Below are 27768 nucleotides of genomic sequence, written 5' to 3' on the forward strand. Positions count from 1 at the left end.
TGTTTGATTTTACTGAACCTTCCTAAACTAGTGCTGGCAAACCACTTATTTTCACATATGGTGGCAGCGCTATCAGCTGTTCAAACCGATGACAACAACCAATCGTCAACGATTCAATTGGCAACAGTTGGCAGCTCTATTGCGGCATCGTAAACAATTGTTTTGACACATTTTGTTTGAATATAAATAGCAGTAAATTCGCAAAAATGGGCAAACGACAGCACCAAAAGGATAAAATGCAAGTCCCAACGATTATAACCATACAATGCAATCAATATTACAACCCAATTCTGCAGGTACTTGACGTACACGGAGTGGAGCGAGTTGTACGGCGGAAAGAAAACCGAATCCGCGGAGAACAACCATGTGAAGTTCAAGCGGTTGCCCTACGAGCACTGCTCCATTACCATGGCTCCCTACGAGATGCCCTACTGCGACCTCAATGGCAATGTTTTCGAGTATGAAGCAATCTTGAAGTTTTTGAAAACCTTTAAGATCAATCCTATAACAGGCCAGAAAATGGATTCAAAGTCATTGGTGAAGCTGAACTTTTACAAGAATGCTACCGATGATTACCACTGTCCCGCTCTGTTTAAGCCCTTCACCAAGAACTCGCACATTGTCGCCGTGGCTACAACGGGCAATGTCTACTGCTGGGAGGCCATTGATCAGCTGAATATTAAAACCAAAAACTGGAAGGACTTGGTGGATGACACACCGTTCCAGCGCAAGGATATTATTACCATACAAGATCCGCAGAAGCTAGAGAAGTTCGATATATCCACCTTCCACCACATTCGTAAAAACTTGCGAGTGCTTACAGACGAGGAGCTCCTGGAGCGCAAAGATCCGGCCAGTGGGCGCATTAAGACCATGAATCTGGAAACGAAAGAGACCTTGGCACAGCTGCAAAGGGACTACCAGCCTGCTGAAGAGGCACCTTCCACTTCCAAGCGAGCAGCAGACAAATTCAATGCGGCTCATTATTCCACTGGAGCGGTGTCTGCCAGTTTCACATCCACAGCCATGATGCCTGTCTCCCAGATTGAGGCGGCTATCATTGACGATGATTTGGTGAAATATGAGCGGGTCAAGCAGAAGGGCTATGTGCGTTTAAACACCAACTTTGGCCCATTAAACATTGAGCTCTACTGCGATCAGATACCACGCGCCTGCGACAACTTTATCAAACATTGCGCCGATGGTTACTTCAACAATGTATTGTTCCATCGATCCATTCGGAACTTTATCGTAGGTACACGCCAGGAGAAGTATCAAATCAAATAATAACCAAATGTGTCCACCAGGTTCAAGGTGGCGACCCCACAGGCACCGGTTCGGGAGGTGAATCTATCTGGGGCAAAAAGTTCGACGATGAATTCAAGCCGAATCTGACGCACACGGGACGGGGTGTTCTTTCCATGGCAAATTCAGGACCCAACACAAATGGTTCCCAGTTGTAAGTAGTTCAATCAATTGTATACGACTCCTTGTTCATTGTATTGCCACTTGCAGCTTCATCACCTATCGATCCTGCAAACATCTCGACGGCAAACACACCATCTTTGGCAAGGTGGTTGGCGGCCTTGACACACTCCAAAAAATAGAAAACATCGAGGTGGACAACAAAGATCGACCAATCGAGGATATCATAATTGAAAATGCCCAAGTCTTTGTTAATCCCTTTGCTGATGCCGCGGAACAGCTGGCCAAGGAGCGAGAGAATGAAGCGGCCAGCATACAGGAGACGGCCGAAAAGGCAGAACAGCAGAAACGCCTCAATGAGCCACTCAAGGTCTACAGGGAAGGCGTGGGCAAGTACCTAAAAATGAATGCCGCGCCCAAGAAACCAGAGTCCCCGCTCCTGGCAGCACAAGCAGCCAAAAGGAAGAAGCTTGCAGGCGGTTTTGGTGATTTCTCTAGCTGGTAGTTGTTCCACTTACCATTTATCACAAATATATCAACCAAGAACGTTATGTTTTAGTATAAAAATGAATTTTGGCTTTTTATTTATCGTTGGATTCTTCTGTACGCTCCCTCTCTTGCCATCTCGTCTTCATCTCCTGCATTTTTCCTTGCCGTCGTCGCCGCTCCGTGGACTTTCTCTGCTCCAGTACTTTGATCTGTGCGGCAATCGAGTTTTCTCCATTAAAATGGGCATCAAGCTTGTCTAGTAGAAGTTTTCGTGCCTCTACGCGATTTTTGGAGGCCAGTCGATGTGTGTGACACTTTATGGTGATGTTGGTGGGCAGATGACGCAGGAATACGCAGTTGGATGTCTTGTTTACCGCCTGACCCCCAGGTCCACTGCCGCGCATGAAGGTCTCTTCGATTTCCGACTCTTGCAGTTTTGGATAGCGCGAGTAATCCAAGTTAGCGGTTGACTTCCAGCGGACAACTAGCGGAGGGAGAGCCAACCGTGAAACCAAGGCCCGTATCATCCCTACAGTATGCGTCCGTTCTTCAGCAATGTCTCTCCTCGCTGCGCAAGGTAAAAGTTAGTTATGAAACACATAAGCAGACTCCTCCACGTACCCTGAAGTTGAACTCGATTTCCGAGGGACTGGTCAACTGGCGACTGTCGCGGAACTCGTGTCGCACGCGACCCAAAAAGTAGTTCTTGTCCGTCAACTTCAGATGATTGCCGTATCGGATAAGGTGTTTATAAAGCCGGAGAATCTGCTGCCGAGATGGTTGAAACATTTTAGGGTCTTTACGAACATGTGTGATAATGCCAATACAGCACAGGTTGGCAGCACCACCGGCAAACAGCTGGTCGTTGAGCGAAACTGATATCAAAAGGAAATAAAAAAAAAAACAAAATGTACGCATCGGTTTATATATTATAATAATTGATTGTGTTTATATCAAATAATTAGATATTGTGCATCGCCTCATCGATTCGAACATTGTACGTTCGACTTAACTCAAACATTTCCTTTAGTTGATGCGCGATTTCCCGGTCCACTATCTCGCCGCCTGATTTCATGGTGCTCTCAATGATTTCCTCGTCCGTAACTTGACAGTTGATCATTTCCTCCGAGGACAAGACTGACGGCTCGACGAGTGAGAAGAGAAAGTAGGCCGTGATGGACACACTGTAAGGAAGGAAGCGGATGTACTCCTTCAGAAGCTCCGTCCGACTATAAAAAAAACAGAAACAGTAATGCACTCAACTTCTTAGATGCCATTTAAATACCCACTTCAAGAATTCCGGCACCTCGTCCTTCGCGTGCTTCCTGTAGCTGTCGTAGAGAGCCGAGCAGTAGTCGTCGAAAATGCTATCGAAATGGGTGTAACGCACATCCGCATAGACAGAAATGGCCAGGAAGACGGACAGATCGATCATGGGGGAGGACACACGCAGCGTCTGGTAGTCGAACATCATGATTTCCTGTGGCTCCTCCTTGCCATCGTACTTGTAGGCAACATTGTTCCGCACATAATCGCCGTGACAGAGAGTTGCCAACGGCTCCCTGGGCGCCACCCGCTGTCTTCCAAATTTTGTGTAATCGGATATCAAGAGACCGAAATTCTGCACAAAATCCTCACCCACTTGTGGCTGGTAAGTGGCCACAGCCTGGGCAGCACGCTTCACACTAGTTTTCAGCTTCAACAGGAAGTCGGGGTGCATAATATCATTGGAAAATCGAGATTCCCTCAGGTTTTTGGTCATATTTTCAAACTGATCTGGATTCTTGTGCTTGATGGCATAGGCAAAGCCATGGAACTTGCCCAAGTACTTCACTGCGACGCGAACATGATCCAGGCTAAGGCCCACCCGGTCTTTGGTAATGCTCCAGCCGTCCTCTGCAAAATCACTGAGAATGACCATCGCCGAAAGCGGATTCAGCTCACTGTAGTAATACTTGGGGGCTGCGAATTTTCCTCCGGTCACTTTTTCCATTTGGGGTAGAATTTTCGTATAGAAATCAATCTCATTGCCGAAGAGATAACTAAACTGAATGTCCTTGTACATCTCTGGTTGAATCCTCGGAGTTTTCTATAAAAAAACAAAAGATTCATTGCCCCTGCTCATGACTTGGCTTATCTGTGTTTTTGTTTAATTAACACTAATATCCATATTATATATGAATATATGAGTATTCGCATTCCCATATTATGCAAGTAATCTTTTCCCCAGGCTGTAACCTGTTATCGTGATTTATAAACACAGAGATACGGTCTACTGCTCTCTCAATTGTTAGCTACATCGTTGCTACGATATGACGAAATTAAAGTTACGATATACCTTAACGACCATTTTCCGCTCAAACTGCTTGCCGTCGTATTCAAAGCGGATGGTTGTCCGATAGCAGAGTGTCAGCATGAAGGCCTCTTTGGGACCAATTACATCGACATCGATGTCCCCCACCCGGAATGTGTCCGCCTTCGACGCGCTGTAGGTATCCAGCAGTCTACCGCTCTCCAGAATCTTTGGCAGAATGGTAGTCCGCAGCCAGTGGGTTTCCGTCTCGATCAGCGACATGCTTGTTTCTAGTATACAGAATGGAACCGAACGGCTTCGAGTTCAGCGAGTAACTGAACGATCGTATGCTGTGGCAATGTGTTCGTACTCTTTTAAGTATATCGTGCTCGTCAGCTCGGAGATAAAATGAAACGATGGAAAAAAGGTGTTCCGGCCACGGAAATAATGTGAATGTACATACTATATCGGGTAAAGATATTAACAATTCATTGTGTTTAATTCAAGTAATTAGATCTTCGGCAACGCATTAACATCGATGCCATCCTCAATTTGAACATTGTATTTTCGACTCAACTCAAACATTTCTTTCAGTTGATGTGCAACTTCCTTATCAACTACCTCGCCGCCTTTTTTCATGGTGCGCTCAATGACTTCCTCGTCCGAAACCTGAACGTTGAACATTTCCGCCGGCGACAGTCCCATCGGTTCGACGAGCTCAAAGAGGAAGCTGGCCGTGATGGACACACTGTAGGGCAAGAAGCGAATGTACTCCTTCACAAGCTCCGTACGGCTGAAGAAAACCAACCAGAAACATTAAAATAACCATTTTGTTAGATGCCATTTGGATACCCACTTCATGAATTCTGGCACCTCATCCTTCGCGTGCTTCCTATAGCTTTCGTAGAGAGCCGAGCAGTAGTCGTCGAAAATGCTATCGAAATGGGTGTAGCGCACTTCCGCATAGACAGAAATTGCCAGGAAGACGGACAGATCGATCATGGGGGAGGACACACGCAGCGTCTGGTAGTCGAACATCATAATTTCCTGTGGCTCCTCCTTGCCATCGTACTTGTAGGCCACATTGTTCCGCACATAATCGCCGTGACAGAGAGTTGCCAACGGCTCCCTGGGCGCCACTCGTTGGCGTCCATATTGGATGTAATCCGATATTAAGAAGCCGAACAATTTCACAAAATCTTTATCCACTTGGGGCTGATAGGTGGACACAGCCTGAACAGCGCGCTTAACGCTTGTCTGCAGCGTCACCTTGTATTGGGGGTGCATGGTGTCATTGGCATATCGGGATTCCTTGAGGTTTCTGGTCAGTTTTTCGAAGTTCTCCAGATTCTTGTGCTTGATGGCGTATGTAAAGCCGTGGAACTTTCCCAAATACTTCACTGCAATCCGGACATGCTCCAGGCTGAGGCCCACCCTATCCTTGGTTACCCTCCAGCTATCCTCAGCAAAGTCACTGAGAATGACGATTGCCGACAGCGGATTCAGCTCACTGTAATAATACTTGGGTGCCGCAAACTTTCCCTCCGCCACCTTTTGTATCTGTGGCAGGATTTTCGTATAGAAATCGATCTCATTGGCGAAAAGATCTCCAAACTGTACTGCTTCGTACACATCTGGTGGAACCATAGGCGTTTTCTACAACAAAATAAACAAGCTGTCATGATAGTTGGTTTTCTGGTATTTCGTTAATCATTAGTATTTTCGATTAACCGATCGTTTAACAGTAGATCTATGGATCAATAACCCGCTGATAACATATCAATACTTGTGGGGGTTGGGAAATAGTGTTTACATTTGAATGGAACACCATAATCTTATCTATGGGAATTTTTGCCTACCTATTTCACCATCCCACCGAAAAATTCAGTTCCAACTCCGTATCACTTGGTTTATCAGTGTTTTGGTTTAAATAGCAAAGACATAAATGTCTCCCATAATGGTTTTAATCTGCTCTTCCAGACTTGAACCGGTTATGTGGCGTTAAAACAGAAATACGGTCTACAGCTCACTCAATGCTCATCTGTTCGTGCCTACGATATGACGACATTTAATAGTTACCTTTACGACCATTTTCCGCTCAAACGGCTCGCCGTCGTACTCAAAGCGGATGGTTGTCCGATAGCAGAGTGTCAGCATGAAGGCCTCTTTGGGACCAATTACATCGACATCGATGTCCCCCACCCGGAATGTGTCCGCCTTCGACGCGCTGTAGGTATCCAGCAGTCTACCGCTCTCCAGAATCTTTGGCAGAATGGTAGTGCGCAGCCATTGGGACTCCGTCTCGATCAGCGACATGTTGGGTTCTAGTATACAGAATAGATCCGATCGGCGTCGAGTTCAGTGAATAACTGAACGATCGTACGCCGTATGCCGTGAATTTGTAAGCTTCGGTCAACATCGTGCTCTCTGAGATAAGACGAAGCTGATTGAACGAAAATAAATCGGTGCCGCTCTGAAACAGGCAAGAGTGAAATAGTTGATAGCTCGTAGAGAGAGAATCCAACTCAGAGCACAATTCTTTTATCTTCTAAATTCTAAATTTGAATATGGGAACTTCAGAAAAAATTCAAAGCAAATGGTTCAATCTTGCCCTGACCGGGACGTTGTCTAGCAACAACACCTTTGTGAGAAGGTATTCAGAACAATCGGAACTCGGCGGTGTTCTCCTTGGCAAGAGAAAAGTTCCGGCCAGTCGAATCAAGTCGAAAGAAAACCGGCCAAATGAAGCGGCCACGAACAGCAGTCGAAAAAGCAGTGGGACCAGCAGTCGAAGAAAAAAGGAGAGGAGCATTAACTCCGAAATTCTCGACAGTAGAATCGAATGCCAGAGTGAAAAGTGCGACCAGAAGAACGTACTAGACTCTCCCCGTATGCGGGAGTTCTTTAAAGAAGTACAACAGCGGGAACTCAAGCAATACTACCTCCAGATGAGGGCCTCCCAAAGGATGAGAATTGCCCCGAACCCCTTGTGTCCGGACTGGGGACTGGCAAAGCGAACGGAGAGGGATATTGCGCATAATGTATACTGCAGGGGACCACAGAGATTGTGTTCAAGGCAGGGGAGATGGGCTGGCGATGGAGAGAGCTCTTCCGGAGCACATTCAATTGAACCTTGTATATGTCGGAAGTAGCTCCCTTGAAATCCCCTATCCAGCTCTCCGTGCCTTTGCTGTCAGCGTCCGTTTCAGTTTTCGTTCATTCGGGCTCAGTCGGCACACAATCAAAATCCCCCGTACAGGAAACCCCGCTTTCCGCTTTTCCCGCACGGATTCCACAACTTCCACTGGCCCTAAGATGTACTCCCTTCCAAAACAAGTGTCACAGGGGACTCAGACCATACCGCAGCCGGCCCCGAAGCCCATATGCGTACCGCTGCTGATGGTCGACGAGGATGGAAAGAAACGCTACTGCTACCATGGCGGCAAGTGCCGATGCGAGACTTGTGAGAAGATGCGCGAGCAGCAGGCGGATGAACTTGACGCGCAGCTACTCGCCGTCCTTCCACATAGTCGCTTGAAGCTGGAGCCGGCGTTGCATCAGGTGAGGCCGAAGCAGTACCGCTTGGAGGCCATTTACGCCAAGCCCGAGTTGGCCGATTATCTGAAGAAGGAGCACGAGGAGCTGCGCAAAAAGTATAGGACCTACTATCTGCCCGATAAGTACTACGAGATGAATGCATGGAGGATCCCCGGTCCGCAGCACAAGCAGACCCAGACGGATGTCCGGATCGGCAACTATGGCATCGACGGTTGTCCGTGCGTCGACAAATCTCTCTGCTGGGACATATAGTCTTTGGGTTCGTTGAATTGTGGGAGGAAAGGGGAGGATTGATCTGTGGAACCAGGGGAACAATAAAGAGTGCAGATTGAGAAGCGGAATACTTGCGTTGTCTTATCTGGCTCTTCTTATCAAGGAACGTCTGATCTGGGTCGCCGCAGGAGGCCTTGGAAGAGATATCAATATTTGGATCGGGCCGTAGTCATCAGAAAAATTAGTATAGTTATCCAATACCGCTCGGTTCTATAGAATGCTGCGCCGCCTTAGAGACACCCGGATCCTGTCCGTTGCCCAGCTTAATCGCTGCTGCCGCTACCTGGCTGATGCTCCTGCAAAGCCCTCGGATCCATATGTCGTCACCACGGGGCTCAGTGCCAACGTGGCAAAGGGGCAGATGCGTTCCTTGCCGGTGAGCGGGCTGCCCCCGTCCAAGTATGGGGGCATCACCCATGTCTCTCTGCTCACCGGCAGCACGATCATTGGCCAGCAGGGGGCCAAGTTTGTGACAGCCTTGCTACACAGCACGCGGGTGCCAGTGGAGCTGCAGCGCATTGCCTCCGACCAGGAGGAGGAGTACTTCAATTCGGTGCTACGTAACCATGCCGCGGTCCATGTAGACATCCTATGCGATAAAGAGGCGAAGAAGAAGTCCCTCAAGATCTGCAACGACCTGGACCTGTACGTGTTCATGACGCGCCTGCGCAGCTTCCCCGGCTTCAAGTGCCGCTTTCCCGACGTGGACATCCAGGTGATAGCCCAGAACAACATTGGCAACTACTCGGAGCTCGAGTACGCCCCCGTCAAGGGTGTGGTGGAGGCCCTGCGCGTCGTCACCCATGAGAACGTAACAAAGTATCTGCGGCACGCCTTCGAGGCTGCGATCCGCGCCGGCCGCTGTCGTGTCACCCTCATCCACAAGGCCAACGAGTGGCCGGTGACCGATGGGGCGATGGTGGAAATTGCAGAGAAGATGCACGCGGAGGACTACTGCTCCATCAAATTGGAGCTGATGGAGCTGGACGACTGCGTGAACCGGCTAATCACCGATCCCGCCTACTTCGACACCATCTTCACCAACGATCGCTACGCCACCTTCCTGGCTACCATCTGCAGCGGTGTTGCCGGAGGCGCAAATCTCTTCAGCGCCATCGAATTGGGGGACAGTCATGCTGTGTTCAAGCCACTCCAGACCAAGCTCTCGCTGACCAACTACTCCCTCCTCAGTCCCTACGGCATTGTGTCCACCTGTGTGGACTTACTGAACCATGTTGGCCAAGAAAGCTGCGCCAAGTCCCTATGGAAGGGGATGCTCCGCACCATGACCGATGGCATTAAGACTGTCGAATTCGACGGACCAGACACCGGTGAATATGTGATCTGCAATATCATGAACAAGTTGCGGTGCAGTGCTTTGGGAGAGAATGTCGAGAAAAAGTGAATACCTTGTTAAATATATTCACTAAAATTTAATTAATTATGCAACAACGACTTTTAACGAGATCATTTTTAAATGGGAGCCTAGGGGTCTGGAGCATCTTTGGGTGTAGGGCAATCTTTGATTCGTAGAAATGGAAGACATTATAAGATGAGAGCCGATTCATCAGACTTTTCCTATAAGAGAACGGTGGTAGAAGAGGCTATATCATATTTGTGTACACTACCTACTTCTCTTTGGTACGTGAGCGATTAAAGATTGTCGCGCTTCATTGTACTCTTAGACTGGAGAAACCGCATTGATTAAATTATTGGTAGAAAAGGTTATATTTTGATGGATATTACCTGCTCCTCTTCGGTGCGCAGAGCTACCTCCTGTATGTTAATTTTGCCGTTGTTCGTGTACGTCACCAATTCCACGAACTTCCTGAAGTGGACCGTTCTGTTGGTATTGAACGTCTTAGCCGCAAGCTTGTTTCTCTTCTTCTTGTTCGGATATCTCATGTAGTCGTAGATAATCGGCTCATCAATGTTGCCATCATTATCGGTTGGGCCTGCGATTGCGGGTGCCTCTGCCATAGCGTTGTGCACTCGCAATTCAGTTTCGTTTGGGAAATCTTCAATTTTATCCATACTTCTAAGACATTTTTGTTGCCCAGAAATAAAAACAAAAAAAAAAAACCAGAAGAGCAATGCTTCAATGATAAATAAAGAATCAAAATACAAATTTCATGTGCTCACATTTCCCTTCCCTTGCTTTAAGCAGAGAAATAAAACTACTATACTTTTATTCTCATGTAGAAGGGGCTCTAAGTTTAGCGTATTTTAAGAGTCCAGGACCAAAACCCACCCACAAACCTACATATGTACTGCATGGGAAAACGACCGCGTCAAACAAATCATTTCCAACCCCTCGCAAGAGGTTGCCCATTCTTAAATTGTTGACTAATTACCAGGACACGAAAACAGATCATAATTATAATAATTTATTGGTGCTCTCTGGAACATTTACAAAGTTATGCTTTTTCTATTGAACCATATGTACATATATGTTTATCCTATACGAAAAGGTTTCACCTAGAACATTTACACAGACATTTATGCTTATTCCTATGGATATTGCATCGCTAATTGAACTTTCACACACACATGAAGAAGAGCAAGTCATTCACACTATCGAATTGGCAGTAGGCTCCACATCTATGTAGTCATGCTGCCATCCGTTGGGTCAAGGCTCTGCCATCTCGATGGCCTTGGTGTTGTTCCACTTGGACTTGATCGCGTTGCATATCATCATGCAGGTGAAGAGAGACAGCTCCAGGACACGACACAGGACGAAGAAAGTTATCTCCATTAGATCGTCAGTGGCTCCCAAATAAACACACATTTTGCGATTACTTTTCTGTGACACTTTTTAAGGCAAAGATTTTGTGCAGCTTGCAGTTTTTGTCGGCTCGCCTGTTAAGGTACACAAATGTTTGTGGAAGCTGAAAGATTTCGGGAATGGCAACACTCTGCAGGTTGGGGTCCTGTTATATCCTGCCCTGTTGCTGTATCAGCGAGCACACGAAGGACCTCGTCGGCTCGGAGTGCGAGAGCGAAAGCCAAGTGTACCGATACGAGCATAGGGTGAGGCGATTGCAGGCGTTCTCACGTTACTATGCAAGACGCTGTAGTACTACCATCTGTTGGTTTCACCACTAATTAATTATGAGTCAATCAAGTTACACTGCTTATCAGTGTCGGTGATATTCGAAGCATATACATACTTGCCACATAAGCTAACGCACGTTAAGAGCGAGCGAGAGTGTCAAGAAAAGAATGCCTCACCTTATATAGATACACCCTGAGCCAAACTTTAATAGAGAGGGAGAGATAGCGTGGGTGTGGGTGTGGGAAACGGGGAATGGGGACGGTACATGCGCAAACATGTTCCGCGTACATGCAGTTCTGCGGGGAAGAGCGCCCCAGCTTCAGCGGCTATCTATCTCTGTTGCACTTAACACAGCAGTGCTGCAAATGCATTCCAAAGGTAAAATGGGATATTTCAGGGATACATATGTACATATACACTGTATGTAGGGATATTTATCTGATAGATATTTAATGGGATGTTCAATCCAAGAGCTGGCGAGACAACAAATGTCGTGTCTCAACTGGATTCATTGTTTGCTTCAAGGACTGCTACTGGCACTAGTATTGCCGAGCGTTGACCATATGGCTGTGGCTGTGGCCTGGAATTGGGTTCTGGGCTCAGTGCAACATATGGTCACGAGACACGAGCCAGAATGCAGTTCCAGAAGCGAGTTAATTGATGGCCCAGGCCAGCCAGTAGCTCATCCTCGTCGAAGTTCCCCTCTGCCCACCTCCCTGGCTGGTGTGCTGTTGAGCGTGAAAGTCACAAATTACAAAAAAAAAAAAAAAAAGAAGAGAGAGGAAGATCACATGCCATGATAGCGCCAATTTGGCAAGCTATGACGCGTGCCAGAGCAGTGCAGCGCAAAGAGTGAATGAAAGGTCGAAGAAGAACAAAGTGTAGGCGTGCGCAAGGGAGCGAAAGAGCGAGGGAGAGCGTTCGTATTTCTAACCCCTAACTGGCACCGACAGCGACGTCGACGTCGACAGAGAGTAGCCGCCCCTGCCGACGATCCTTGGGATATGGTAATGGCTTTGAGGATCCTGCCAGAGGGGCAAGGGGTCATTTGCGGGCCATTTACACAAACTTGGTCAACGCAGCGGTAAAAATATTTGTAAAGCCATCCCGTCCCATCCCTTTCGGTGGTTGCCCGATCGGAGGGCTCGTGCTGTTCAGTGCAGCAGCAGCAGCAGTCGCGCGGCAGTTGCGGTGGAACTTTCGAGCCGTGCAGAACCCCGAGTCATGAGCTACTACTACTCGTCCGAGGAGGACAACAGCAGCTCCCAGTACTTGGGCAGCCCTAACTACAACCTGACGCCGATGGCATGCTCCACGCAGGAGTACAGCCATACCGCCTACCTCTCTCCCGACTGGCACTTTCTGGATGTAGCAGGCGGAGCTAGCCTGGAGCTGCCTCCGGCCACCCACTCCGTTGACCTTGAGATGCGCACAGGGGCGGGCATGGACCAGCTCAAGAGGCGCAAGAGCGAGGGCTCCAGGAGATCAGAGGGCGAGTGCCAAGCAGCCGGCCAAGAGACGGTCGTTCTCAGTCCCACGGTGCAAAAGCGACGACGCCAGGCGGCCAATGCCCGGGAAAGAAAGCGCATGAATGGCCTAAACGAGGCCTTCGACCGCTTGCGGGAAGTGGTCCCAGCCCCGTCCATTGATCAGAAGCTGTCCAAGTTCGAGACCCTCCAGATGGCCCAATCCTACATTCTGGCCCTGTGCGACCTCCTCAACAACGGCGACGTGGATGTGGATGCGGCCGCTTACAGCCTATTTGGGGGAGGAAATGGAAGCGACAGCGAATCCAGCTTCCACTTGAGCCACGGTTAAGCTATACTCGATCTTAGATTTAAGCTTTTGTGATTCTTCTCTAACTCTAAATTTAGTATAAATAAAGAAAAATGAAACCAGTGAGATGCTTGCGAAATCAATTGGCCAGCGGATCGTTGGTTACGCCTCAATGGATCCGAAAATGCTCATAAATTAATTATTGAAAAGTTCATTGATAGGAAAACAATGAGTGCCAGTCCCCGTCCACGTCCCCGTCCCCGTTCCACATCGGAGTTCCCCGCCAACGCGCTTTGCAGTGGAGCGTGACACCCTCGGATCACGACTCCCGGCCAGGGATCTCATTGAATAAAAGGCAGCTGAGTCCTGCGGCTTCGGTTTGTTGCTGTTCTTTACTATGATACTCTGGTACATTGGTTGGGGCAGAGAACTATGTGTGAAGAAATATCAGCTATGGTATGGCTGGATGGCTACGCCATAGAGTTCAACCTCTGGATGGCTCTGTTTCAGATCACATCGGCCTCGGGCTCACATGCGGCTCGCTGTGCTGAACTTTGATAAGCTGCATCTGCACATCATCCAGGCAGAGGGAGTTCTTGGAGGGTCGAAAGCCAAGGACGGGCGGATGCAGTACGATTACCTCTTGATTGGAACTCGAACCCGGATTTTTGGAGAGCAGTACGGTGCGGTTCTCTGCCAATATTGAACTTGTCTCATGGATCGGTCGAAGGATGGGCGTGCGATTATAAGCCATTGCTGTCATCGGTTTGGGCTTAGGCTTGCATTGCATCTTAGGAGGAGAATTCACGTTTTTCTTGCTGGTGCAGTATTTATGGTTCTTTTGGATCAGTTCTACTACTGGCTTGCGCCCTATCGACATTTTAATGTGCTGGTTGATAATGCTCATGGTGGTCTCTGCGGCGACTGGTGGCACCATATAGGAGCCAAGGACAGAGAGACCCTCCGTTTTCCTTGAAGACGACTGGTGAGCGGGCTTTGGACTGGCCCAGGACAAAGTATCGAAGCCAGAGCACTGCCGCGGGGTGCAGGGCTTCCTCTTCGCAAGCTCTTGTCCTGGGCAAGTCCTGTTGACACTCATCCTACGGTACTTAGCTTCGGGCACTATTATCAGATACTGATTCTCTTCATCTTCATCCTGTAATTGGCAAATGTAGTATGAAGCCCTGTTTAAATCAAAGGGGCAGCCGCTACTGGTGCCACCATCATAGTCGGCGTTTTTCATGGATCTCTTACCGCTGATTTGACGATTGTGTTTGCTACTTCTCGAAGAAATGGGCTTCTTTGCCATCTCTTCCGTGTTGGAGCTACGCCTGAGCCTAGACTTTGGGGTCGCACTGGATCGACCTGCAGTGGACTGGCTCCGTGGCGTTGCCTTGGCGATCTGCTGAGTACGAACCTTCTTCTTGGCGGACGTCTCCTCCTCCGCTTTCTCATCTGTTGGCTTCTCCTCTTCGTCCTCGCAAAAGCATTCGCACTCACATAAACTGGTAGAATCCTCCAAATCATCCATACTTTCTGTACCGTTCTCTTTTTTCTTTATATCTAAACGCATATTCCTACCTTTTTCATTCACTTCTTCAACGTCTTCAGTATTTCTACTGTTCCCAGATTTGCTTCTTATGTTTTTCCCATTTGGAGACTCGACCCCAATCTGGCAATCACAGTACTCACTGTCACTGTTATCCTTTTCATCTTCTTTTCCAGTCCTCGTTGGGACCGCTGTAACGTTCTTTTTAATTGAAGTTCGTGTGGACTCTTTCGTACTGTGTGGAATATTCCTCCCATTAGCCTTCTTCGAATAGTTATCGGGCTGCCGGTAAGAATTATCAGCATCATCGCATTCACACTTCTGTTCGTTAACATAATTTTTAAAAGTATTGTTCTTTTTGGGTGTGGTTTTCTTCGGTTCTTCATTATTGTTTCGACTTCCCTTCGTATTATCCGTCTGTGCTTTAGTATCCTTCTCATCATCCTTTCTACTGTTTTTATTCCTGTTTCTCTTTGATGCGGCGATCTCCACATTCTCATCACAACGGCAATCATCGACTTCCTTTGGTTCCATTGGCTTTTCATTTCCGACATTCATTTTCTGTGAAGTAGGTGCCAATTTTCCCTTACGGTCGTTCTGACTGTTTCTCTTTGGTGGGGCAGTCCCGGGCACACTGGGTTCTTTCCAACGACTACTTCTGGTTGGTTCCTCCTGGCGGATATTTCTCTTTGCTGGCGTTTTTTCTGGAACCATGGACTCATCATCGCAGAGGCAATCATCGACTTCGTATCGATCCGTTGATGTCGGTCTTGATTTGGTCTGCCGGTCATATGGGCTATTTCTCTTCGATGAGGTATTCTCTGGAAAATTTTGATTTGGGATTTCCTCAAATCTTTGGCCTTGTGGTAGATTCTTCGCAGGCTTCTCTCCCTGATACGATCTCCGCTGGGGATATTGTCTTTTCGTTTGCTCCTGTTGCCGGTCATCTCGGTTGTTTCTTTTCGAAGACGGAATCCCCAAAACATCCTGCCGGCTATTTCTTTTTGTTGAGGTAATTTCTTGGGGACCCATATGGTCATCCTCGCAGAGGCAATCATCGACCTCGTATAGATCCGATGACTCTTCTTGGCTTTTATCCATTTTCTTTGATGTCGGTCTAGATTTGGGCTGCCGGTCATCTGGGCTATTTCTCTTCGATGAGGTATTCTCTGGAAAATTTGGTTTCACAAATGGGCACAAGTTATTGTTGCAAGGGATTTCCTCAAATGCTTGGCCTTGTGGTAGATTCTTTGCAGGTTCCTCTCCCTGATACGATCTCCGCTGGGGATACCGTCTTGGCCTTTGCTCTTGTTGCCAGTCATCTTGGTTGTTTCTTTTTGAAGATTGAATCCTTGGAGCTCTCAGATCATCCGTATGATCGTCTCGCCAGTTTCTCTTCGATGAAGCAATCACTGGAACTATGGGCTCTTCTCGATTACTACTTTTTTTTGAAGAGTCATTCTCTGAAACGCTGGCCTTTTCCAGACGGATATTTCTCTTTGCTGAAGTTTTCTTTGGAAACAGGGACTCATCCTCGCAGCGACAATCATCGCTTTCGTTTAGATCCGTTGACTTTTCTTGGCTGTCATACATTTTCTTTGATGTCGTTATTGATTTGGGCGGCCGATTCTCTTGGCTATTTCTCTTCGATGAGGTAGTATCTGGAACACTTGGTTCTTCCCGACGACTACTTCTCTTTGGCGAGGTAACCTCTGGAACTCTTGGCTCTTCCTGGCGGTCATCTCGGCTGTTTCTTTTTGTTGAGGCTATCACTGGATCCCTAGAATCTTCCAGGCGGATATTTCTCTTTGCTGAAGTTTTCTCTGGAACCATGGAATCATCCTCGCGGAGATAATCATCGATTTCGTTTAGATCCGTTGACTCTTCTTGGCTGCTATCCATTTTCTTTGAAGTCGGATTTGATTTGGGCGGCTGGTTCTCTTGGTTATTTCTCTTCGATGAGGTATTATCTGGAACACTTGGTTCTTCCCGACGACTACCTTTCTCTGAAGGGGCAACCTCTGGAACACTTGGTTCTTCCTGGCGGTCATCTCGGCTGTTTCTTTTTGGTGGGGCTGTCACTGGACCCCTTGATTCTTCCAAGCGGATATTTCTCTTTTCCGAAGTTTTCTCTGTAATCATGGACTCATCCTCGCAAAGACAATCATCGATTTCGTTTAGATCCGTTGACTCTTCTTGGCTGCTATCCATTTTCTTTGAAGTCGGGTTTGATTTGGGCTGCCGGTTCTCTTGGCTATTTCTCTTCGATGAGGTAGTATCTGGAACACTTAGTTCTTCCCGACGACTACCTTTCTCTGAAGAGACAACCTCTGAAACACTTGGTTCTTCCTGGCGGTCATCTCGGCTGTTTCTTTTTGTTGAGGCTGTCACTGGACCCCTTGATTCTTCCAAGCGGATATTTTTCTTATCCGAAGTTTTCTCTGGAACCATGGAATCATCCTCGCGCAGATAATCATCGCCCTCGTATAGATCCGTTGACTCTTCCTGTCTGCTATCCACTTTCTTAGAAATCGGGTTTGATTTGGGCTGCCGGTTCTCTTGGCTATTTCTCTTCGATGAGGTAGTATCTGGAACACTTAGTTCTTCCCGACGACTACCTTTCTCTGAAGAGACAACGTCTGAAACACTTGGTTCTTCCTGGCGGTCATCTCGGCTGTTTCTTTTTGTTGAGGCTGTCACTGGACCCCTTGATTCTTCCAAGCGGATATTTTTCTTATCTGAAGTTTTCTCTGGAACCATGGAATCATCCTCGCGCAGATAATCATCGCCCTCGTATAGATCCGTTGACTCTTCCTGTCTGCTATCCATTTTCTTTGAAGTCGGGTTTGATTTGAGCGGCCGGTCATCTTGGCTATTTCTCTTCGATGAGGTATTCTCTGGAAAATTTGGGTTTACAAATGGGCACAAATTATTGTTGCAAGGGATTTCCTGAAATCTTTGGCCTTGTGGTCGATTCTTTGCAGTCTCCTCCCGCTGATACGATTTCCGCTGGGGATACTGCTTTGGCCTTTGCTCTTGATGCCGGTCATCCCGGTTGTTTCTCTCTGAAGACGGAATCCCTAGATCATCCTGCCGGCTTTTTCTTTTAGTTGAGGCAATCTCTTGGGGATACTTGGGGTCATCCTCGCAGAGGCAATCATCGACTTCGTATGGATCGATTGAATTTTCAAGACTTCCATACTTTTGGTTTAAAGTCGGTGCTGATTTTGGCTGACTGTCGTTTGGGCTGCTTGGCAGGCATCTATTGGTCATGTATGGCTCGTCGGTGCCATCCATCCCACGTCTTTGTCTGTAGTCTGTCTGGCCTCGTATTTGCTGTTGGCGTTCTGACGGAGGGGTGCGCTTTTCAGGTTTAGTCTGTAAATCGGATATGACGTTAGATCGCCTGCATTGCTGCTGTGTAGTTAAAGGCTCACTATACCTGGCCTTTATCGGACGATCTCCTCGAAACTTGTCTTGGCGCCACTTCCATTGTTCGGCTTAAAAGTGGACATGTGTCATCCTTGCAAGGGATTTTTTCAAATCTTTGGAAAGGCGGTTGGGCACCTCTGCTTTGGTCTTCTGCTTGGGCTGTCTCTCGAATATACGATCTTCTCTGGGGAATCGGTTTTGCCCTCTGCTCGGCATCTTCGAAAGATTCTTCTGCATCGTACTCGTACTGGCCTTGTTGTCTGTCCTGAGTGTATTCTCGAGCAAATTGATTGGAAGTCCTCCTCCCTTGGTCTTGTTCCGTACTTTTCACGAAATCATCTTGAGGAGCATATTTGTACTCATCTCTTGCCTTCGACACCTTTGAAGGAGAACTCTCCCTTCGTCTCGCCACTTCATTTCTGGGTTGTCCTTGCCTCCGGGCTGGACACTCTACATAAATTATGTCTTCGGGCTGGTAACGTCTTTGGGGTCGCCTGGCCACTGGCTCTTCGCAGAATTCATCATCATCATCCGGATACGTTTTCTGCACGCGTCTGCATTGGCCGAGACAATAATCGTCCATAATTTGTGCAGCAAGTGCAGCGCACTGTTGTGCCCCATAGGAATCTGCCCCAGAGCTACGGGATCCCCGACTCCTCACAATCGGAGCGGAGTTCGTGGTATCTTTTGAGCTGGACCCAGGAATATCTTCCTGGCGGGGTTGCGGCATGCGTTTGAGGCGGTTGGGACTGAACTGCTCTCTCGTTTGTGCATCAGTTGGAGCATCATCAGGTTCGGTGTTGCTGTATTTCCTCTGGTATCCAGCAAACGGCTGGGGACGCCGCAAGGTTGGCTCTTCGTTGGCTATCGATTCCTCTCCCTGATGATAAAGTTGAGCGACTTCCTGAGCTGGCGTACAGTAGCAATCGTCATATTCATATGGGTCTGAACCTTCCGGATAATAAAAATTTTGATCCTGCTCGTTTTGCTCTGTGTTCTCCTGATGACTAGGGTCATAGCTGTAGCTGCAGTCCGCCGGAAGAGCTTTGTTCTCGTTGGAGTTGTAATACTCGAACAATGGAGTTTCGGCTGATTGTAGTTGCTGTCCGCTGGCGTCGATGTCGTTATAGTCTCGATTGTCCTCTTGGATCTCCCTGTTGTCAGCAGGATGATAGGTACAGAAGACTTTGTTATTAGTTCGTGGCCGCATGTCATTTTCTGGATTAAACTTGAGCAACAGGACATTGCACTCCTCCTTGTCAGAAGGTCGACTGCAGTAGTTACTGCGGGCGCTACTACTTTGGTGCTCGGTGGAGTTTCTGCTGCATTGAGAGTTACTGTTGCTGGCCTCCATCCTCGGTCTGAGTGGTTGCAGATGCTCGGCTGGTGAATTGCGAGGAGTGGTTGTTGGTGCGACCTCGAACGGACCATTGTGGCTATAGTTTTCTGTAGGTCTGGCATGTCTTTGGAATCGTCCTTCCCGATCAGAGTCTGGGGGACACGGACATGCGCCTCTAACCTGATACCGTTCCCTCGACTGCTGGTGGGACGAGGAGTTGCTAGACTCCTTTTCATCTTGCCCATCGTACTGACGATCGGCTCCGGAAGTGGCACGTAATGGTAATGAAGTTACCGGCGTCTCGCAGTCCGAGTCAGACAAGGACGAGATATCGAATTCAACGAATTCCTTGGAGCTTTTATTTGGAGAAGCTATAATGCAAAAGAGATCATTAATGCGAATTGAGTGGATCTCGAAACTGGCTGGACTTACAGATATCTGGATCGACGTGTAAACTGCGCCTACACTCCACCAAGTTCTTGCTCATGACTGACATGACATCATCAATAATAAACTGCAGTTGGTCGTCGTAGACGCTAGGTCTGCCGTTGAACTGCGGGTTATTATCGAGTGATTGCTGTATGGATCGAATCGTGCGGATATGTGTCCTTACCTTCTCTGCCTCATCCGGTTCCAGGTCGGGCAGGAATTGGAGGTCCTTGAAGATCGAGCGACAGGGAACGTAGGTTAATCCCTCCCGCTGGCTACGCTTGATGGCCTGGCATTCCGTGTCGTAGTAGTTGCGAAGGGAGAGCACCTGCAGCTTAACCTGATCCGTCGTTAGGCCGTTGTTGAGAATCCGCGTGATGCGGTTCCAGGCGCTCTGCTTTAGGGGCGCACAGTGGTAACCCGGGGACTTGGGATTCCAGAGACACTGGTTGGCTCGGTACATGCGAATTAGCCGCTCTACATTGACCTCCTCGTTGGTTAGTCGCTCATTTTTCGTGTAAATGTTGTTCTTCGAGTCCATTTTGTATGCCCGTCCACTCGTACCCCACGGCGCCTGGAACCAATGTACCATAGAAAAGGGAAAGACTTGTACAAAGAGAACAGACAACACAACTATAAATTTAGATTTAGATGTGTCAAAAGTTGAAGTACATACATATATATTCCTAACTGCCAAAACAGAGCCAGCCTTATGGGAAAATCGTGCAGTAAGAGCGAGAGAGATACATACATATGCGTCGAACCAGCAGTAGCTGCGTTTTAACAAAAATAAGGTATATAATGGAATATATCATTAATTTCATCAATTAATTTGCATGTAACTTATTATTCATTATCGGTAGCTGTTGGGCTCTTGATCTCTCTTCTTGGCGGGATAATTCTTCACAACACTGTCCTTTTTCCTCGTACTTTCGTTTTATGTTTGACCTTTTTTTGGTTAAACCTTATTTTGAAAACAGTCTAATAAAAGGGGATCCCCAAAATTAGCCAATCTTGTAGGAAATTGATTCATTAATCGGATCTATCTAGCTAGTAATATTTGACGGAATATCAAAATCGAGGAATATGTAAACAGAACTTGAATTCGTCAGTATATTTACGGTATATTTTGAAAATGAGGCGGTATGTTTCGGTATATTTCTGAGGGTCAGACGGTCACACTGTGTGAAAGAGTGCAAAAGAAAATAGGAAAATAAAATTGATACTGTAACAAAATCCAACTCCAAAACACTCAACGCATGCGAGTGCATTTACCAGCTGCACCTCATCATTCCGGGCTAGTGCAAACGACCAAAGCCGTAAAGTCAATCGAGCTTAATCAAAACAGGGCCGCTACAATTCATCCGCGAACTGTGCGTCTGGTATAACCACAAAATTTTCTCTGCATTTGAGTCTAATTTTCGCGAGTCGGACTATATAGAACACACCAATCAGATATCAGATTGCCCGTGTGGGGCTCGTCACTACCTTTGCTGTTATTCCATTTGTATTAATGCTTGTTTCAAACGAGACCCCAACACCGAAACATAAACGACAATCGTTTACCACGTAAACAGCTGCATGCGAAAAGATAAAAGTTTGTTCGAACACTAACTAGAGCCGCAGTTCCGCCAGACGGATACCAGATCAGAGACAGAGAGTGCAAAGATGTCCGCGGAGCGCGAAATTCCCGCTGAGGACAGCATCAAAGTTGTCTGTCGCTTCCGACCGCTTAACGACAGTGAGGAGAAGGCCGGCTCGAAGTTTGTCGTCAAATTCCCCAACAATGTCGAGGAGAACTGCATATCTATTGCGGTAAGTGTATTTCACCTAAGTAAAGCGATCCACTCCACCGACAGTTCCTCCTCCACACACATTTCATTTCCCTTTACTTTGTGTGTTATGCATTAATCTCTGCGTGCTGTCACGGCCCATGACGTCATGCCTAACATTAGACCGTACGCTCCCGTACGTTAGCCTTCCCCAGCAGCAGTGCCGTCGACCAATTGGAGCAGTTTGGGTAATTAGCGCAAAGCTTGTGTATTCCACATCCAGTGAGCGTGTCTCGAGCGACTGCCCACAGGCGGAAAACCATAAGAAATCCGAAATTACTTCAGATCAATAGTATATTTTGCAACAAATTGATTTTCCGCCCAAAGACAGAAAAAAAGAGCGAGGGAGAGGGAGAGTGAAACGGGGTGTTTTTGTGTGTATGGGAACGTCAAAGAATAAAAGCCGAAAGCAAGGCAGTCCCCACCCACTATTATAGTCCCACTTGTGTCCCAATCCACAGAAATTTGCATTGCTAACCTTCTCTGCAGCAGCGGTCTATACGTCTAAAGTTCCAGCCAGTCCGCCTTCTATGCTTACCTCACTTACATTGTACCTGCCCCCTGTGTCTTCATGTGTGTGTGTGTGTGTGTGTGTGTGTGTGCCCTCCCATTGCCACCAGCTGCCGCCACTTCACTCCACCAGCCGCAACAGTGACTCATGCACGCAAACCACATAAAAAGAGGAACATAGGGCAATGGAATTTACTGGTTTTTGGCGCTCATAAATAATAGATGTATGTATTGTGGAACCACTGAGTTTTCACCATAACTCCACCTGTAAACGAACATTTTCCCAGAAATCGGTTTGGCAACAACAGTTTCTACTACCAGTTCTGTTGCCACTAGCTACTTACTGTTAAACATTAAGATTGTTAACCGCTATACAGTCAGCACAACATTTATTCGGACACTCGTCTATGTCAACTTTCTTTATAAATAACTTAAAAAGTATTTAAGTTTGACAAAAAAATTTTATTTCATTATGAACATGGATATTACTACTACAAATTTTAAAACTAAAAACAAAAAAAAACTTCTTTGGCGTATCAAAAAAAATTAAAAGTATCAAAAAAGCCACTTTTTTACGCACAACAATTATTCGGACACTTTTTATTTTGTACGAAAAAAACTTATTGTCCCCAATTTTTTTCTGATTTCAATATTTGGTGGGGCCGCCCTTAGCTTCAATAACAGCTTTTAGACGTCGGGGCATACTTTTTACCAAATGATTGGTTTCATTTGGATCAATTTTCTCCAATTTCGTCATCAGACCCGTTTTAAGGATTTCCTTGGAGGAAATTTTATGTTTCCTAATTTTTTTTTCTAGCAAATCCCAAACATGCTCTATGGCGTTCAGATCTGGTGACTGCGGCGCCGTTTTTAACTGCTTGCACTGATACAACAGCCATTCTTGGACCAAAAACGAGGTATTTTTGGGGTCATTGTCTTGTTGAAACAAGAAATTCATCGCTTTAAGACCCAATTTTTCGACACTCGCCATTGAATTGTCAGTCAAAATTTTCTTGTAGATGTGTTTGTCCATCTTGGTCTCAATAAACTCCATTTGCCCAGGTCCAGCTGCTGCTATACACCCCCAAACCATTACATTTCCACCGCCATGCTTCACTTCATTTCCGATGTGAACAAAAAAAAAAGATTGGAGTTCGCAAAACTTCACTTAAATAAGCCAGATTCTTTTTGGGAGAATGTTATATTTAGTGAGGAGTCTAAATATAATATATTCGGACATGATGGACCATCCAAAGTATGGAGAAAGGATAATCAAGCCATGAAAGAGAAAGACCTCATCCCAACAGTGAAGCATGGCGGTGGAAATGTAATGGTGTGGGGGTGTATAGCAGCAGCTGGACCTGGGCAAATGGAGTTTATTGAGACCAAGATGGACAAACACATCTACAAGAAAATTTTGACTGACAATTCAATGGCGAGTGTCGAAAAATTGGGTCTTAAAGCGATGAATTTCTTGTTTCAACAAGACAATGACCCCAAAAATACCTCGTTTTTGGTCCAAGAATGGCTGTTGTATCAGTGCAAGCAGTTAAAAACGGCGCCGCAGTCACCAGATCTGAACGCCATAGAGCATGTTTGGGATTTGCTAGAAAAAAAAATTAGGAAACATAAAATTTCCTCCAAGGAAATCCTTAAAACGGGTCTGATGACGAAATTGGAGAAAATTGATCCAAATGAAACCAATCATTTGGTAAAAAGTATGCCCCGACGTCTAAAAGCTGTTATTGAAGCTAAGGGCGGCCCCACCAAATATTGAAATCAGAAAAAAATTGGGGACAATAAGTTTTTTTCGTACAAAATAAAAAGTGTCCGAATAATTGTTGTGCGTAAAAAAGTGGCTTTTTTGATACTTTTAATTTTTTTTGATACGCCAAAGAAGTTTTTTTTTGTTTTTAGTTTTAAAATTTGTAGTAGTAATATCCATGTTCATAATGAAATAAAATTTTTTTGTCAAACTTAAATACTTTTTAAGTTATTTATAAAGAAAGTTGACATAGACGAGTGTCCGAATAAATGTTGTGCTGACTGTATATATGTTCAATTAAACGGTGAACTTACCGTAACTCGAACTGTAACGTAGTCGAACATTTTCGCGGAAATTATATCTAGAGCAACAATGTCTTACATATATCCTTGTCTATCTCGTCCCATCAGCGAACTAGTTCTTTCGTTGAACCATAGCAGGCAGCTCTATTACATACAAACACATGAAAGTAAATGTGTATGCATGTATTTATCATTACTAACGCTTCTCTTTCGCTCTTTCTTTTGCTGCTCGTTATTCATTACTGCTTTCCTCCCATCTCCACACCACTCCGCTCGTCTCTTTCTTTTGTTAATGCTCATAATTACAATCCGTTTCGCGGCCATGCGTTCAAAAATGATTTGAAAGCTGCCAGAAATCCGGTAGCGGCAGGGAAGGGGTAGGGTAAAAGCTGAAGATCGGCTAGAAATTTGGGAGAAAAGAAAAGAAAAAATCTTAATACATGTCTCTTTTTTCAGGGCAAAGTCTACCTATTCGACAAAGTCTTCAAGCCGAATGCCTCCCAGGAGAAGGTTTACAACGAGGCGGCCAAGTCCATTGTCACGGACGTCCTGGCCGGCTACAATGGAACGATATTCGCCTATGGCCAGACCTCGTCCGGCAAGACGCACACAATGGAGGGCGTCATTGGCGACTCGGCGAAGCAGGGCATTATTCCCCGCATTGTCAATGATATCTTCAATCACATCTATGCCATGGAAGTGAATCTGGAGTTCCACATAAAGGTCTCGTACTATGAGATCTATATGGACAAGATCCGAGATCTGCTGGACGTGTCCAAGGTGAACCTGAGCGTGCACGAGGACAAAAATCGAGTGCCCTATGTGAAGGGTGCCACGGAGCGGTTCGTCTCCTCGCCAGAGGATGTATTTGAGGTGATCGAAGAGGGAAAATCGAATCGTCATATTGCCGTTACAAGTGAGTGGTCGAAATGGGCTTGTGCTTGGGGTTTACTGAAATGATCCATTCTTTGCAGACATGAACGAGCACTCCTCTCGATCGCACTCAGTTTTTCTGATCAACGTGAAACAGGAGAATCTGGAGAACCAGAAGAAACTATCGGGTAAACTATATCTGGTCGATTTAGCCGGTTCCGAGAAGGTTTCCAAGACAGGAGCAGAGGGAACGGTGCTCGACGAGGCGAAGAACATCAACAAGTCGCTGTCGGCGCTGGGCAACGTGATCTCAGCGCTGGCGGATGGCAACAAAACGCACATACCCTATCGCGACTCGAAGCTGACGCGCATCCTGCAGGAGTCGCTGGGAGGCAACGCACGCACAACCATTGTCATCTGCTGCTCTCCGGCCAGCTTCAATGAGTCCGAGACGAAGTCCACGCTGGACTTTGGCCGGCGCGCCAAGACAGTAAAGAATGTGGTCTGTGTGAACGAGGAGCTCACCGCCGAAGAGTGGAAACGACGCTACGAAAAGGAGAAAGAGAAGAACGGTCGCCTCAAGGGCAAGGTGGAGAAGCTGGAGATAGAGCTGGCTCGTTGGCGGGCGGGAGAGACAGTCAAGGCCGAGGAACAAATCAACATGGAAGATCTCATGGAGGCCAGCACGCCCAATCTGGAGGTGGAGGCAGCACAGCAGAAGGCTGCGGAGGCGGCCAGTGCCGCTCAGAGGACGGCCCTGGCCAATATGTCCGCTTCGGTGGCTGCCGACGAACGGGCCCGCCTGGCCACGGAGTGTGAACGTCTCTACCAGCAGCTGGACGACAAGGATGAGGAGATTAACCAGCAGAGCCAGTATGCCGAGCAGATGAAGGAGCAGGTCATGGAGCAGGAAGAGCTGATAGCCAATGCCCGGCGGGAGTATGAAGCTTTGCAGTCAGAGATGGCACGCATCCAGCAGGAGAACGAGTCTGCCAAGGAAGAGGTTAAGGAAGTGCTGCAGGCGCTGGAGGAGCTGGCTGTCAATTATGATCAGAAGTCGCAGGAAATCGACAACAAGAACAAGGACATCGATGCCCTCAACGAAGAACTGCAGCAAAAGCAGACTGTGTTCAATGCCACGTCCACAGAGTTGCAGCAGCTCAAGGACATGTCCTCGCACCAGAAGAAGCGCATCACTGAGATGCTGACCAACCTGCTGCGCGATCTCGGTGAAGTGGGCCAGGCCATAGCCCCCGGAGACTCCGCCATCGATCTCAAGATGAGCACCCTAGCCGGCACAGATGCCACCAAAGTGGAGGAGGACTTCACCATGGCCCGCCTGTACATCAGCAAGATGAAGACTGAGGCGAAAAACATTGCTCAGCGCTGCGCCAACATGGAGGCCCAGCAGTCGGACTCCAACAAGAAGATATTCGAGTACGAGAAGGATCTGGGAGAGTACCGTCTGCTCATCTCGCAGCACGAGGCGCGCATGAAGTCGCTACAAGAGTCGATGCGGGAGGCGGAGAACAAGAAGAGGACTCTCGAGGAGCAGATCGATTCCCTGCGCGAGGAGTGCGCCAAGCTGAAGGCTGCCGAACACGTGTCCGCCGTCAATGCCGAGGAGAAGCAGCGCGCCGAGGAGCTGCGCTCCATGTTCGACTCGCAAATGGACGAGCTGCGTGAGGCCCACACCAAGCAGGTGTCCGAGCTGCGGGACGAGATTTCCGCCAAGCAGCACGAAATGAACGAGATGAAGGATGTGCACCAGAAGCTGCTGCTGGCCCACCAACAAATGACCGCCGACTACGAGAAGGTCAAACAGGAGGAGGCCCAGAAATCCAACGAACTACAGAACATGATTCTCACCAGCGAGCGACGGGAACAGGCGCGCAAAGACCTCAAGGGCCTCGAAGACACCGTGGCCAAGGAACTGCAGACGCTGCACAATCTCCGCAAGCTCTTCGTTCAGGATTTACAGGTAATGGTGCCCCATACTTAATGTTTCTTTCAATTAAAAAACTGATCTTTCCCACATTTTGTTTAATAGCAACGAATCCGAAAAAATGTGGTCAACGAGGAGAGCGAGGAGGATGGCGGATCGTTAGCGCAGAAGCAGAAGATCTCCTTCCTGGAGAACAACCTCGATCAGTTGACCAAGGTGCACAAACAGCTGGTGCGCGACAACGCTGACCTGCGCTGTGAGCTGCCCAAGCTGGAGAAGCGTCTACGCACGACAATGGAAAGGGTGAAGGCCCTGGAGACGGCGCTAAAGGAGGCAAAGGAGGGTGCTATGAGGGATCGCAAACGCTACCAGTACGAGGTGGATCGCATCAAGGAAGCGGTACGTCAGAAGCATCTAGGACGGCGGGGACCGCAGGCACAAATCGCCAAGCCCATTAGAGCGGGACAGGGCGCCATTGCCATACGAGGCGGTGGCGCTGTCGGCGGAGCTCCATTGCAGACCCCCACCAACTCCTAGATTCACACACACCACCACGCACCCCGTCGCCGCCCAGTCCATCTCCGCTTTAAACTAAAAACTAAATGGATTGATTACGTTATACATACTTAAAATAATTGATAATTGCCTTCGCTTAAAGAGATGTCGTTTCGCGATCATGTGCAGCGCTTTAAATATATATATATATACATAAAAATATAATATAAATAATTGAATGAGTGGAAAACGGAAAATAATAACTAAATTTTACAAAAGCAAACAAAAACCCACAGATATTTAAGGACATCTATTGTACGTTTAAGAATATTTATAAACTTTTCAAAACATAAAACTAAATAAAAGTCGCAGACAAATTAATTACAGAGTTGAAATTTATATTCCTTTTAGCTAATTATTTATAATAT

General features: G+C 47.2%; 12 protein-coding genes across 15 annotated transcripts; 5 read left to right on the top strand and 7 right to left on the bottom strand.

Moving 5' to 3' along the window:
- The first annotated feature begins 184 nt into the window (after window positions 1-184).
- On the top strand, window positions 185-1990 carry LOC6590705 (RING-type E3 ubiquitin-protein ligase PPIL2). The gene is made up of 4 exons (XM_002015953.2): window positions 185-238; window positions 297-1251; window positions 1308-1459; window positions 1516-1990. Exons 1-4 carry the CDS (start codon window positions 207-209, stop codon window positions 1928-1930), a joined length of 1554 nt encoding a protein of 517 aa, XP_002015989.1. The 5' UTR covers window positions 185-206; the 3' UTR covers window positions 1931-1990.
- Window positions 1974-2457, bottom strand: LOC6590706 (probable peptide chain release factor C12orf65 homolog, mitochondrial). Its single transcript, XM_026985361.1, has one exon. It carries the CDS (start codon window positions 2439-2441, stop codon window positions 2007-2009), a length of 435 nt encoding a protein of 144 aa, XP_026841162.1. The 5' UTR covers window positions 2442-2457; the 3' UTR covers window positions 1974-2006.
- Window positions 2415-2724, bottom strand: LOC113564879 (MIEF1 upstream open reading frame protein). Its single transcript, XM_026985362.1, has 2 exons — window positions 2536-2724; window positions 2415-2482 (listed from the first exon to the last, which is right to left on the bottom strand). The coding sequence occupies exons 1-2, from the start codon at window positions 2701-2703 to the stop codon at window positions 2444-2446; spliced, it is 207 nt and encodes a 68-aa protein (XP_026841163.1). The 5' UTR covers window positions 2704-2724; the 3' UTR covers window positions 2415-2443.
- A 101-nt stretch (window positions 2725-2825) lies between these two features.
- Window positions 2826-4520, bottom strand: LOC6590707. The gene is made up of 3 exons (XM_002015955.2): window positions 4253-4520; window positions 3204-4003; window positions 2826-3143 (listed from the first exon to the last, which is right to left on the bottom strand). The coding sequence occupies exons 1-3, from the start codon at window positions 4487-4489 to the stop codon at window positions 2876-2878; spliced, it is 1305 nt and encodes a 434-aa protein (XP_002015991.1). The 5' UTR covers window positions 4490-4520; the 3' UTR covers window positions 2826-2875.
- A 154-nt stretch (window positions 4521-4674) lies between these two features.
- On the bottom strand, window positions 4675-6568 carry LOC6590708. Its single transcript, XM_002015956.2, has 3 exons — window positions 6287-6568; window positions 5064-5863; window positions 4675-5000 (listed from the first exon to the last, which is right to left on the bottom strand). The coding sequence occupies exons 1-3, from the start codon at window positions 6521-6523 to the stop codon at window positions 4718-4720; spliced, it is 1320 nt and encodes a 439-aa protein (XP_002015992.1). The 5' UTR covers window positions 6524-6568; the 3' UTR covers window positions 4675-4717.
- An 810-nt stretch (window positions 6569-7378) lies between these two features.
- Window positions 7379-8106, top strand: LOC6590709. The gene has a single exon (XM_002015957.2). The coding sequence runs from the start codon at window positions 7523-7525 to the stop codon at window positions 8015-8017; it is 495 nt and encodes a 164-aa protein (XP_002015993.1). The 5' UTR covers window positions 7379-7522; the 3' UTR covers window positions 8018-8106.
- A 59-nt stretch (window positions 8107-8165) lies between these two features.
- On the top strand, window positions 8166-9493 carry LOC6590710 (isocitrate dehydrogenase [NAD] subunit gamma, mitochondrial). Its single transcript, XM_002015958.2, has one exon. It carries the CDS (start codon window positions 8256-8258, stop codon window positions 9441-9443), a length of 1188 nt encoding a protein of 395 aa, XP_002015994.1. The 5' UTR covers window positions 8166-8255; the 3' UTR covers window positions 9444-9493.
- Window positions 9457-10085, bottom strand: LOC6590711. 2 transcript variants are annotated; one of them, XM_002015959.2, is made up of 3 exons: window positions 9785-10085; window positions 9671-9724; window positions 9457-9616 (listed from the first exon to the last, which is right to left on the bottom strand). In XM_002015959.2, exons 1-2 carry the CDS (start codon window positions 10070-10072, stop codon window positions 9692-9694), a joined length of 321 nt encoding a protein of 106 aa, XP_002015995.2. In that variant the 5' UTR covers window positions 10073-10085; the 3' UTR covers window positions 9457-9616; window positions 9671-9691. The 2 variants fall into 2 exon arrangements, with proteins under 2 accessions (XP_002015995.2, XP_026842127.1); XM_026986326.1 differs by having other exon boundaries at window positions 9667-9724.
- Window positions 10086-10450: 365 nt separating this feature from the next.
- On the bottom strand, window positions 10451-10965 carry LOC6590733. The gene has a single exon (XM_026986480.1). The coding sequence runs from the start codon at window positions 10824-10826 to the stop codon at window positions 10668-10670; it is 159 nt and encodes a 52-aa protein (XP_026842281.1). The 5' UTR covers window positions 10827-10965; the 3' UTR covers window positions 10451-10667.
- A 1352-nt stretch (window positions 10966-12317) lies between these two features.
- Window positions 12318-12911, top strand: LOC6590734 (protein atonal homolog 1). Its single transcript, XM_002015961.2, has one exon. The coding sequence runs from the start codon at window positions 12318-12320 to the stop codon at window positions 12909-12911; it is 594 nt and encodes a 197-aa protein (XP_002015997.2).
- Window positions 12912-13233: 322 nt separating this feature from the next.
- On the bottom strand, window positions 13234-20313 carry LOC6590736. 3 transcript variants are annotated; one of them, XM_026985974.1, is made up of 5 exons: window positions 20295-20313; window positions 19803-20192; window positions 19622-19742; window positions 17861-19560; window positions 13234-17796 (listed from the first exon to the last, which is right to left on the bottom strand). In XM_026985974.1, the coding sequence occupies exons 2-5, from the start codon at window positions 20157-20159 to the stop codon at window positions 13381-13383; spliced, it is 6594 nt and encodes a 2197-aa protein (XP_026841775.1). In that variant the 5' UTR covers window positions 20160-20192; window positions 20295-20313; the 3' UTR covers window positions 13234-13380. The 3 variants fall into 3 exon arrangements, with proteins under 3 accessions (XP_026841775.1, XP_026841774.1, XP_026841777.1); XM_026985976.1 differs by lacking the exon at window positions 20295-20313 and having other exon boundaries at window positions 13959-14025; window positions 14124-17796; window positions 19803-20242; XM_026985973.1 differs by lacking the exon at window positions 20295-20313 and having other exon boundaries at window positions 19803-20242.
- Window positions 20314-21212: 899 nt separating this feature from the next.
- Window positions 21213-27728, top strand: LOC6590737 (kinesin heavy chain). The gene is made up of 4 exons (XM_002015964.2): window positions 21213-21433; window positions 24484-24943; window positions 25002-26881; window positions 26951-27728. Exons 1-4 carry the CDS (start codon window positions 21287-21289, stop codon window positions 27380-27382), a joined length of 2919 nt encoding a protein of 972 aa, XP_002016000.2. The 5' UTR covers window positions 21213-21286; the 3' UTR covers window positions 27383-27728.
- The last annotated feature ends 40 nt before the right edge of the window (window positions 27729-27768 follow it).

Source organism: Drosophila persimilis, unplaced genomic scaffold, assembly GCF_003286085.1.
Source record: "Drosophila persimilis strain 14011-0111.01,24,50 unplaced genomic scaffold, DperRS2 tig00000002-arrow-pilon, whole genome shotgun sequence".
NCBI classification, from domain to species: Eukaryota; Metazoa; Arthropoda; class Insecta; order Diptera; family Drosophilidae; genus Drosophila; species Drosophila persimilis.